We start from the raw sequence: 12495 nt of genomic DNA, 5'->3' as shown, positions 1-12495 counted from the left end.
GTGTGAGCGCGGATGGTCCTTCATCTGTGCGTGCCCTGCGATTGGCAGGCAACCAGCTCAGGGTGTATCGCGCCTGCTGCCCGAAGACGGCTGGGATAGGTGCCGGCGCGCCCGCTACCCTCCTGAGGAGAAGCGGCTCAGATAACGGATGGGTATTATATATAGAATGCAAAATCAAGTGCAAAATTTGGCATTTGGCACTTTAGTTACGTTTGTATTTCTAATTTTATATCGGATTTTAAAAAAAAAACAGCTTTGGAGTTTTGTTGTATCTAATGTATGAGTATCTCCTTTTAGGTATGTGCACATTTTTGTCAATTTATTTTCATCCCATTTTTTTCCAGCCTACTATTTTTGGTTAACAATTCGCATTTCATATTTTATTCTGAAAAAAAAATCCATAATAGTTCTACACGCAAAATATTTGCAACTTATACAAAAATTTGGTATGGATATTTATCCCTCAGATCAAAATATTTCAGCTTTTTTTGGGTGGATCTTTTCTCACATTGTGTTTTTTTTTTTGTTTGTTTGTTACTTTTTCCTTTGACCTTGGCCAGCTTGTGTGAGGGGACCTGATGTTTTGACAGCTAAAGAAACATTTGCGGTGTCTGAAAAATGCGATCAATGGACGTCTTTTCAATTGCCGCATCCGTTTTTGTCTTCTTCGTCACGCCGTCCTGAACTTGATGATCACGTGAATTTATCGTGTAATGGGAATCATCTGCTGACTCTGCATAATTACAAAATGAGTTTTGTGCTGGGTTTTTTTTCTTTCCATTTTTGATTGACAGAAGCTTGTCTCCCTGAGGCCCATTGAGAAAAAAAAAGTGTGCATATTTTTAATGATGTCTTTTAACGGCGGCGTGTTTTAGCCCAAAGCGGGACCGCGCCAAACATTTTTCCAACGAAATGAGTCGCTTCAAGCTGCATTACGTTGTTCTTATGAAACGAGCTTGTTGTTCACTGGGGGCTATTATTAACATTGAACACTTGAAATCAGGTCTCTACATTTGGTGAGTACGTGACAGAAGAGAGATGAGCGGAGTTTTTGACGTAAAAAGTTCATAGCTTTGCTCAAACGCTTTATGGAAAAAAAAAACCTCATTTATCTAACTGAAACACAGACTGTGTTAAGTCATGTCAATATTGTTAAAAAGAATAATTACAATTTTTTTTTTTTGAGGTGGATCCATTGTTTTCATTCAATAATCTACTTGATCTTGTTTTTTCATCCATCTGAACTGTTAATGAGTTGTTGTGCTCTCTTTGTGACATTATTAACTGAGGCCGTTGTCAAAAGTTAATTCGAAAAATGCGATCCTTTCACTCTATTCCAATTTTAACGTGACTGATTTTCATTGGTTTTTTTCCCCCCCTCCTCTTTGTTTTTTTTCCTGGTAAGCCTCCAAACTTCCTGCTAATCCTGCGTGGCGGAATCTCCTTTAGCCAACAAACGGGATCATCAACATCATCTCAATTATAATGCATACATCAAATACGATTGTTGGTACAAAGGAGGCCCGCATGGCGGGATTTTGCCCCAACGTCCAATCTGGTTTGGGGGTGTGCGCGTGCCATGTATTTAGAATGCTAAGAAGGAAATGCCCCCAAAATTAGACATATTTTTGAAGCCATGATTTTTTTTGCATACGTGGACAACACATGACATATTTCAATATTTATGTATTATGGATGAATACCATTTGAATTATATATTTTTTGTGAATTTACTGTTTTTAATTTTTTTGTTTTGTACATTTATTTTGTTGAAATTACTTTTTACAGAATTTTACAATAGAGAGAGAGATTTTTTTTCCTTTAGGAAATCAATCACTAAAAATGTTTTTTAATACACAATTTCAATGTCTGGCCATATGTTATCAGTCAAAGTCCGACTTTTCATGGACCTACATTACGTAAAACGAAATTTTGCAATATTTACCACTGGAACGAAATGTCAGATGTTCTTCTCTTTTGTCATATGTTCTGATGATATCTCACAAAAGATTGAAAACACAACCATTCAGCGTTTGAGGCCGCATGGATGAAAAGTATGACTTCAACTGCCACAAAGTGTTTAGTCGTCATGAAAAGTCGAAATGATTTAACAATGTGAGGCATACTTGACAAAGACTTTCAAAAAGTGTCAAGCGCCGAGTCGTGCGTCAAGATTGATCGGCGACATTGGGCCAAATGAAAACGGAACGCCTTAAAAGACTCGCGGGCTCATCAAAAGGCCCCACTCAATTAAAAAGAAAAAAATGACCAGCAGACGCAGCATTTATGAAAGACATGCTATATAAAAGTGGCAAAAGGAGTGATTATTCAAGACATCGCAAGTCGAAAAGTAAGTCAGGTGACCTTGTGGGAAGAACGCGGTCGGTCTTCGTCACTGCATTGCAAGCTATGTCACAACGTCACTAAATTATGTTCCGAAACGACGTCTGTACATTGCTAAGCTATGTCGCAACGTCACTAAGCTAGGTCACCTACCAAAAAGGCTAGCGATTAAAATGTTAATAATTGCCGACTTGCTTTCCACTGGCCAACGACCAAGGAGTAAAAATAGCCTTGTTTGCATTTCACTTGTGCTCACAATCCGTTTCCCCCGCCACCCATGGAGGCGGCAGCGTACTCACATTAGCGCCATTTCCAAACATCTGCTGACCGAGTCAGAAGCGATCTGCTGCCTCTCGCGCCAGCCCGACGTGACATCATCCTCATCCTCATCAACAACACCTCCGGACACGCTCCCCCTCCGCCTTCATTAAAGCGCCACGCGGAGAGCTTCCGGCAAGGTGACTGCGGCCCCCCGCCGACTGCAGTGCGACTGGCTCACGGGCCGCTCCGTCAGCTGCCTGCTCGGGTCGGCTCGGGTTCAGATTAGCGGCAGAAGCGCAAACGAGGCCCGCCGGGAGCTGGCGGATGGGCGGAATGATGTTGTAGCTTTAGCATTAGCATTGACACCCACTGGAACACAACCTCGCCACGACAGGTGAGCTCTCTGAGATTGGCTCCAAACGCATTGCGCCAATAACACAAGGTGGTTTCTGTTAGCATGTCGCTACGATGGCTAGCGCGAAGGATGGATTGTTAGATAAATGAATAGAGGATTAGGTGGATGACGGACGGACAGATAGACCGATTAGACGGAAATTCCAACACGGGCATACAGCTAGCCTAGCCTAGCTAATTCAGTTGGCCAAACTTGCCAGTAACCACGCATAGCAAGTAGCAAGGCCTCGCATTAGTAGTTTAACGTTGAAAGCATTTTGGATGGCAAGCTAACAAAATTATTTTAACAGGGAACACAAACACAGTTTGCTCCCCGGCCAGCAAGAAGGTCTTAGTTAGCAGGGTAACGTTATCATTGTTTCAACGAGCTAAGAGGGTATGATTATTTTGCGGGTAATGGGCAACTGGAGCTAGCCTAGCTGGCTAAGACTTAGCTGGACAACGGATGGACGACAAAGGATGAAACTGAAACATAAACAGATGGTCCACGGATGTGGATATTTTCCCGTAGCGGTTGAGTCTTAACTCTTAACGAGCTGGAAGGTGCCGCGGCCCTCTGCCTTGGCGGAGGTCCGCCAAGTTTGGTTTTCCCGCCGGCACCTGTGCAAACGAGGGCAACCCGGCAAGCCAGACGGCCGGGGCGGGCGAGAGGAAGCGGAGCGTCGCGCTGTCAAAACACAACCTTGTGGCACCAGCTCAGCGGTGGATTTAGCGGCTAGCTGTTAGCTGCCGCGCCGCCTGCGTCGTCTTGAAAATAGACGCCGGCAAAGTCCCGAGCGCACCGCCGCCCTCATGTGCCGCGTGGCTTCCAGGCGGGTAAACACCAACACACTCCTACCAAATTCTACCACTTACACACAAAAATGGCGCATCGGTCGCCAGCTTCATATGCCAATTTGAAACCAAAACCCAAATTAAAATTGAACTTGAAACTATCACCCTGTCTGCAAAAACCTAATTTGAAACCCCGACACCGGCTGGAGACCTGACCTGAAACCCTAACCCAGGCTGACAATCTTGACATGTTACACTAAAGCTTTTTGGAAAATACAGTAAGTGGCGTATTAATTTTGAAGACCTAACGCTAGTTTGAAATCCTAATTTTATTTTGAAAGCGCACACTTGGCTTTCCAACCAAGGTTTGGGTTTCAAGAGAGAGTTAGTCACTCACACTCACCATACACGCGCACACACACACACACACACCACGCAAATGCAGACAAAGCAGAAGGTGCGCGACTGCATATTTTTTGTAAATGCGAGACCTGATTTTTGAGGCAATGAAGACCTTGGAGGGATCATATGTGCAGATACGTGTGTGTGTGATTGTACCACGCCTCCGGTGACTGGACAGAGGGAGAGGTTGCACATTGTCCACTCCGTCCAAATACACACACACACACACACACACACACACACACACACAGCAGTGTATAATGGTGCTCCCTGTCGGGCCGCATAAATCTGCAAGGGCCCAATTAAAGATCCCCTTTAGCGTGTTCACCACCAGCACATGCGTGTAAATATGGACACAAAACAAAAACTCACACACACACACACACACACATATACAAATAGCTTGCTTTACACTCCTTTTGTATTTGAAATACAATTTGCCTTTTTTTTTTTTTTTAAATGAAAACATTTGGTGAAACGTGTTTGGACGACAAACGGTACAAGCAACGTCACGTGGATAATTCCCTGCCCTAAATTTACAAGATAATTTCAAAAATAAATTTTAAAAAGTTGTTTTTGGGCAAGGTGAAAAAAAACTGAGGTAGATAAAATAGGTGTGCCATTTTCATATGGCTAAATCAATAACGGTAAAGACACTTTGGATTTTTTTTTTTTTTGCCACCTTGGTTTCATGTGTAAATGTGTCTGGTGCTGAAACAGCCAGGCTTCACGTCCTATTTGCAAAAAGCGAGAGATGATTTGATTTGAGATGATTGAAATTGTAGGAATTCCTAGGAAACGCGATTCTTGTGAACAAATGGCGGCGGGTGGGGGGGTGGGGGGCTGAGAAACACTTCGCGCATGAGGGTGAAGACAAAAGTGCAGAAAAACCCGAGCAGCTTCATCAAGGTTTCCAGGCGCCGTCTTTGAAAATTCTGCAGATACAAATGCCTTCAACGAAGCTATTTGGGAAAGCTCACGTGCGCAAAAAAAAAAAAAAAATCGCGATGACGATAAAGACGTGCACGAATTGACAAAGGAGCACATGACTTTTCTGTCGGCTATTGCGCGAAAGCAAAGCGGCTCCTTCGTCGCGTCACTCGGGCTCACAGATTCCTCTGGTGTATCGCAACATCACGAGGTGCTCGAGGAAGGGGAAAGACATTTTGGCATTCAAATTTTGAGGAAAAAAAAATTGGATACTTTCAAATATTTTTGTCTTTTTAGAAACAATTATAACTCCGATAACAACTGTCAATAATTCAAATAATATTCATGTCCGCAAATAAATTGGTTTTCAAAGTAGAAATGCTTTTACCGTTGCTGGTTAAATTACAAAAAAAATTTAAAAAATCAATCTAATGGCGCAGTAAAAAATATAACACAATAAAAAACATTAAAATGGACGATACCGTCCACTCTAAAAAAGGATGTCACATGATGTAAATTTGTCATGAAATCGTTTTTTTCTTTTTTCCTGATTAAAAAGGAGCCGGACGCACGTCGGGAGCGTCTCGACGAGTGGCGAACAAAGGAATAATAATTAGACGGGTATGTCGGCGTTGACGGCGCTTGAGCTTATTTTTGGTGTCATGCGTTCGGGCGAGGGGGCGGTCGGCCAGCCGCCACCGGTCATTGTCCATAGCGCTCGCCGTCAAAGGGGCGGCGGCCTTGTCAGCTTTTCCACTCCAATCTCCACGCTGGCCGCTCGCAAAGTGACTGCGTCGTTCCGGCCTTTTCCTTCACATGACCAAGAAGAAACAACAAGCGACCCCCCAGCCCCCCGCCTCGAGCCGCACAACCACCCTCCCCTTTGGGATCGGGGCGGAGGCACGCCAAGGAAAAATAGGCTACATCATTTCTGGAAATGAACAATACTTATCCGTCCGTCGCATCTGTTACTTTGGGTTTACGTTTGGGCTGTGGACGCGCTTGACGACAAGGCGTGTCCCCCCCCCCCCCCCCACCCCGTTATTTTATTTTTTTTTCGTCTCGTCTGTTGTCAGTCTTTTGGACTCGGCCAAAGTTGAGCGGAGGCAAGTGGCGTTTTCTGTGGGAGAGGAACTTTTCAAAGCTTTCCTCAGATTGAAACAAAAGTTCATTTTTCATCGTCAAAAGACCGTCCCGTCTTCAACAATCAACAAGAGTCCACGAGCTTAAAATAATGCCCAAAATGTTGTCAATAATTGTAAAAGTCAAAATGCTTGTCGTAAAAGTTGTACTCCCCCTCCCCTCCAAAAAAAATTCTATCAACAAGATTGTGACTTGTGTATATACAGTATATACTGTATATATACAGGTATATATAAAAATATAGAATAAAAAAAAAATTGTGTATCGCAACTGCAGGTAAGACTCATTTTTCTCTCTCACTTGCCCTCGTTTTTCGGCAACGAGTCACTTCACAGTCGTTGAATTATTTTAATGGACATTTCTGTTCTTTGTTATCCTTAAAAAAAATAAAAATTTAAAAAAGTTCATGCCTTGCTGAGCACCAGCTAATGTCAGACAAATTGGAGGCATCAATCCTTCACAAACCCAAGCGTCCGTCCGCCCGACCGTCCGTCCATCGCCTGCTCCCTCCGCCCAGGCAGGTCGGGCCCGGCGGCTGAAATATGCTCTATTAATTTCCTGGCGACAAACGGAGAGGCCAAACATGTTGTCTTCAATTGTACAGCAGCATTCAAACAAATACTCAGAATCAAGTCATGAAATTATTTCTTTTTTTTTTTCGTAATTTGTTGAATAACGATAAATACTGGGTGTAAAAATATTTCTTTTTATGGATTGTACAGAAATAAAATCTAATACATTAAATAAACATATATTTATTTCCAAAATATTTTTTATAGTATAAAAGTCTTCCTATATTAAAAAACAAAAGTTTCAAACACTGATTATAAGATCGGATAATAACGGCGCATGCTCATTTGGTTGCCAACTGAAGGATGTGTAAGCTGACTTCAAGTGTGCCAAAGCGAATACATTCAAGATTTCAATATCTTTGGTGGCGAAAATATTTCAAGGCAAAAATCTGTACAAAGTGCAACATTTCTTTGAAATGACGTGAAATTAATTTTGGAAGATTGGAAAAAAAAAAAAAAAAAAAGAAGGCTAATAATTAGACGGGTACGGTCGTGGCCCCCGCGGCAGAGCGGGAGCTACGCTCTATTAACTCCCTGACGACAGGCGGGCGGGAAGGTATCTTGGGAACGGCAAAGTCTCGCCGGGGTCCGAAAACCTCGGGGCGTTTGTCTTGTCACCCACCCGTCACGTGTTAAGGGGACAAAAAAAATAAAATAAAAATAAAAAACGGACGGTTGGGCGAGTTCCACGTTGACGAGACGTCGCCGAGAGGAAGACGAGCAGGATTGACAGGAGGCCCCGCCCCCTGACCCACTACCCCCCGACTCCCCACGCCCCGCCGGGATTGTTCTGACAAACTCTTCTTTTGTTTTCCTTCAATATGTTTGCACTGCGTTCAGTGTGAATGATTGTGGGAAAATATAAAAATAAAAATCATCATCGTAAACGGGGCTGGAAGAATATTGAAGTCAATATAAATACAGGAAAAAATATGAGAAATTCTTCTCTGATACGTGGCGGCGGGCGTCTGGACGTCATCGGCGTGGTCCTCTAACGCCGGACACGGCTGAAATTTACACAGCGACCCTGAAGGCAACACAAACAAAATAATATCGTTAGGAAGAACCGAGAAAAATCATTGTGATTGTGATTTGTTACGGTCACATGGGAATCGGGGAAAAAAAATTGTACAATACAAATATTGAAATATTGCAAACAAAAAAATAAAAAAACATCCTGCCTGTGTTGAAAAACTGATGTAAAAAAAAAAATGACTCATTGTCTATGGGTGTCGTTATAAAACAAATTTTAAAAAATGAATCTTCGCAATCATATACTCATTTTGTCCACATGATTATTATTCCTACTATTATTATCATACATCCAATACCACATTATGAGACGTCCGCATCATTGGTTAGAATCCAAATAAAGTAGTACAAATAAATCATGTCTCTCGGCTACAAAACAATTTCAAAATAAAGCTCCGTCGCCCTGTAAAAAAAGGCGACCAAAGAATGAACAAAGGATGTCTGCAATCCAGTCGGACAAATAAAGCCGCTCGGATAGAGAAATCACTCAAGGTCATACGTGAATCATTTCCAATGCCCGATATACAAACCCCAAATAAAAGTGGACATTGGATTGAGAATTTTTTTTTTTTTAAAGCAACTTGAGCCTGAATCAAAACTCCAACTGAAATATCCATCATGTCGAGAATAGATTTGGACAACAGCTGATGCAAATATGGCATCAGAACGTCTTTCTTGTCGCGCGCGAATGTGGGGACGCGTGTGTGCGTGCGCCAACAGTTGCCGCGGCGACACCAAGAGGGAGCTCTCACACAGCGAATCCCTCGACTGCACACCCGCAGACAGAAACTGCGAGCGGACGTGCTGAAAGCACAAAAATCAAACGGCGTGCGGTCGTGCGGCGATTCACATTGTTGAGCTCATGTGGAATCAATTCCGGTGGTGACAAGTAACCAAGTACAAATACTTTGTTACACTGCTTAAAGGGGGACTACACTTTTTTTTTTTTTTTGCAGAATAAATGAGAGTTGTGCATCATGTAAAAATCAAAGAATAGAGTAATGAACAAAAACGATGCTCATTTAACTCATTCAGTACCAGCCAATTCTGGACCAAGTCTGAAAAGACGTTTAAAAGCGTCTTTGGGAGTGAATGAGTTAACTTTTAACTGCGCCCTCATCATTTTTTTGCCCTCTTCAGTTCATGTTCCCTCTCAGGAGTGTTGTTTTTTTGCCTGGCGTTTTGTAAAGAACTGATCCAAGGATGTTTGCTTTTGTCGGCTTTTAACAATCCTTCAAAAATATCCAAGGTAAAAATCAGCATAGTGAGCGATCGCCCGACTGGGAAACACTTTTCTTCGGTTTATTTACGCAAAACTATCGGGGGCCGAATGACGAGGACGCTGCATCGACGCTTATCTATTTCGCGATCTACACACACAGACACAAACGGTTGAGGTCCCTCTTAGCCAATGGGATGCCACGAAGATGCCAGGTAATAGCCAATGGCAGAGCAGCTCTAAGTATGCTGCGTTCAGGAAACTCGGAGCTGCGAGAAGTGGCCCATACTGTATTTTGACATTTCGTATCTTTAAATTTCTTTCGTAACAAGAGGCAATATTTTCCTGTTGAGGCATTTCGTAACTTGAAAATTTCGTATGAAGAGACGTTCGTAAGTAGAGCTACTACTGTACAAATGATGGCCGTGGCTCGCTGAAAACTACAATGCAAAGAAAAGATTTCAGTCACTTGGATGAAGTCAAGCAGACAAAAATCAATTCGATATCTTTAAATATTTACAACTACAAGTACATCAAAAGGGTTTGATGACACACTGAGTTGCCGAATAACAGAGTGCAAAATGATACGGAGGGCATCCAAATGCACACCACATTTGCGTCAAATTCTTTCTTCACTTCCTTGGTTACTTTCCTCGCACGCTTTGGTCAATAACGAGCAAATCCCGCCCGCTCTACAAATCAAAGAAAAAGTACAAATGTAAATTAGCCGGCCATGTGTTGCTTGCCGCGCTGACAGCTTGATGGCGACTTGACTCAACGCGCTTCTCCTTTCACAAACAGTCTCTTTGCCGCATTATCGAGCAACATGCTCTGAGTTTATGACCGTTTCTGATATCAAAAAGGACCGACGTCGACCATTCGGTTGCAAGCAGACATTTCGGGCTCATTTCCAGAATTCAGCCCTCATAGCAACATAAAATTTGGCTGATTTGTCCTTCATGAGTGGACCCACAAAAAAAAATAAAAATCTCAAGAGGGCAACAGAAATTTGGTAAGCACGTAAATTTTGAGCAGAGTCTCAAAAAGGCATGCTTGCGAGAGTTTGCACATGTCGTGAAGATGTTTTGTTTTTGTTTTTTGGGTCAGGATGTGTTCAAAGCTGCAAAAACACCAACAAACCATCGCAAACCATTTTTCTTGCCTCAAAGAAATTTTGCACATGTTAGAAAATTGATGGCGACAAGAAAAACGATTTGCGACCGTTAAAACTATTTGTCAACACCCAGCGAACGTCACTGCAACTTTTAACGAACCCTGACAAAAAAAAACAAAAAAAAAACAGTCCCTACGTTCGCTAATGCTCGCCGCTGAGTGAGATACCAGCCTGAGTGTTTCTCACAAGTTCGACCAACAAAAAGTTTCAGTAATCCACATCTGAAGAAACACAACATGGCTGCCGTTTGGGTTGAAATGCACCAATTGAAAGCTGTTAATGGTCATTAAAAGTAGAAATTGAAGGCATCTGCAATGGACAGAGTGTGTGAGCAATCCACCCTCGTCCACAAGACTGCTGGCCATCTTGACGCTAGCCCCTCAAATACACACTGCCCACACAGCGCTGCCATCTGGCCTGCTGGGAAACGGCAGCCACCCGAGACTCGGCCAAAAGCGTGATGATCACCGACCACTCCGACCTTTCTTCTTTTTCGTTGCCGCACGTGGACGGTATCGGTGACGTAAACAACAAATCCTGGAATGAATGCTAACTAACACGCTAATGGGAAAACGCGCTATCATGAAACTGACAACCTGACCAGCGCAAGGGCCGAAGCTGATCGATAATGATTCCAAATCATGCTCGTAGAATTGACAAAATGCTAACCAGCTCACAGTCGACACGCTAACCAATAGTAATCTGCGAACAAAATGGATGAAGCACGAACAGTTTGGCCCACACCATGAAGTCAGGTAAAAGGCTAACATAACAAAAGTTGAAAACACCCTGAATAGCCCCAAAAAATAAATAAATAGATATATTTTTTAAAGTGCTGAGGCAGACCAATAAGGTTTTTACTCATAACCCTGGAGTCAAGTCCTATTTCCAATGAGAAGTGATAAAATGCTAAAATCGGTCGTGTTCTCAGCAGGAGCGTGCGGCAGTCATTTTTGAGTTAGCGTCACGCTAAACAGATGCATCCACAAACAGATAGCGCTGATGCAGTCTCCTGAGTTTGCGGCACAATTTACGGGAGGGTATTAAACCGTCGGCCTGTGATGCACTGCGTGAGTATCAAACACTCGGAAGGGAGGAAGCTGACAGAGCGGAATGTCGCCGTCGGAGCCGTCATCCGCTGACCCGGGATCAGCGGCGACAGCTTGCTCTAAAAAGTTAGCAAACGGCAGCAGCATATGCAGAGCAGTCTGGAAAAAGCATCTCTGAACTTCAGCGTCTGCACCAATCAATCGCTCATGGTGGACTTTTTTTTTCCCTTTCCTTTTTTTTTTTTTAAATTAAACCGCAAAAAAAGATGAAGACGTCAGCCATTTTGGATTGAAGTAGCCAGCAAAGGGTTATCTTCAACGTTAACAGTGGTCCCACACAAACTCCTTTTGAAAATTCTGCTCTTGAAACCTGTTGAGTCAAATTCCATCACCTTGTTTTCACCTGCTCAAATTAGTGTCGTCTCACAAAGCTAGTAGCCGTTTGCCGCCATTTTGTCATGGCTGCAGATGTTCGGTGCCCATCTGTTTCCCTAGAGTTGAAGCTTCCCTCTCTCTCCATTTTTTTTTTTTTTGGTGTGTGCGCACGGTAGTAAGTGCACATCATTGGCAGCTAAGCGCTCTGGGCTCCGTCCCTGCGCTTGTTCCAGAGAAATGCCAATAGTTTTGGCACGGGCGGCGGAGCCCTCGCAGACGGCGCGGGGATGGCACAGATGGCGCTAATGGACGAGCGGGATCCAACCGAGGGGACCCGGGCGGAGCCGCGCCACCGCGCTGTCCGAATCGTTGCGCGGTGTTGAACGCCGCGGCGGGCCAACTCGAATACTCCCGCAAGCCGCAGAGGCACGCATCAAGAATTTAAGAGCATGAAATAATCATAAGCGGCGCGCAGTGGGGCCAGCGCAGACAAGAAAAGATTGTTCTGCTTCGTGCAAGTAGCTTAGCAGCTAATTAGCACTACACATGCAGTAAGCTAGCTAGCCTGTTTGTAAAAAAATAAAAAATAACAAATACTCAGCGTTCAAAAGTGAAGCAGTTCTACTGGAAATACGAACAAAGACCTCATTTTATGACGGGAAAACTTCAACACATCAAATAGAAACGATTCATGTCATGAAGGGACGGGGCAAAAAAAAAAAAGGCAATGGCAACAAGGCAACCATATTTTTTTTTCTTGCCCTGAAGCTTTGCCAGGCTACACATTCTTTAGTACCCTCTATTGGT

The 12495-nt window shown here is 43.4% G+C and overlaps 1 protein-coding gene across 2 annotated transcripts in view; it reads right to left on the bottom strand.

Moving 5' to 3' along the window:
• Positions 1 to 6601: 6601 nt before the first annotated feature.
• Positions 6602 to 12495, bottom strand: part of antxr2a (ANTXR cell adhesion molecule 2a) — a 48753-nt gene continuing 42859 nt past the window's right edge. For both annotated transcript variants that reach the window (XM_086111677.1, XM_086111678.1), the window contains one exon: positions 6602 to 7866. In XM_086111677.1, coding sequence (XP_085967803.1) covers positions 7831 to 7866 — 36 coding nt within the window. In that variant the 3' untranslated portion in view covers positions 6602 to 7830. The remainder of the gene's footprint in view (positions 7867 to 12495) is intronic.

The sequence above is a fragment of the Hippocampus guttulatus genome, chromosome 5, assembly GCF_054856545.1.
Source record: "Hippocampus guttulatus isolate MCC_2025c chromosome 5, RoL_Hgut_1.0, whole genome shotgun sequence".
NCBI lineage: Eukaryota > Metazoa > Chordata > Actinopteri > Syngnathiformes > Syngnathidae > Hippocampus > Hippocampus guttulatus.
This window is presented reverse-complemented; position numbering and strand designations above follow the sequence as displayed.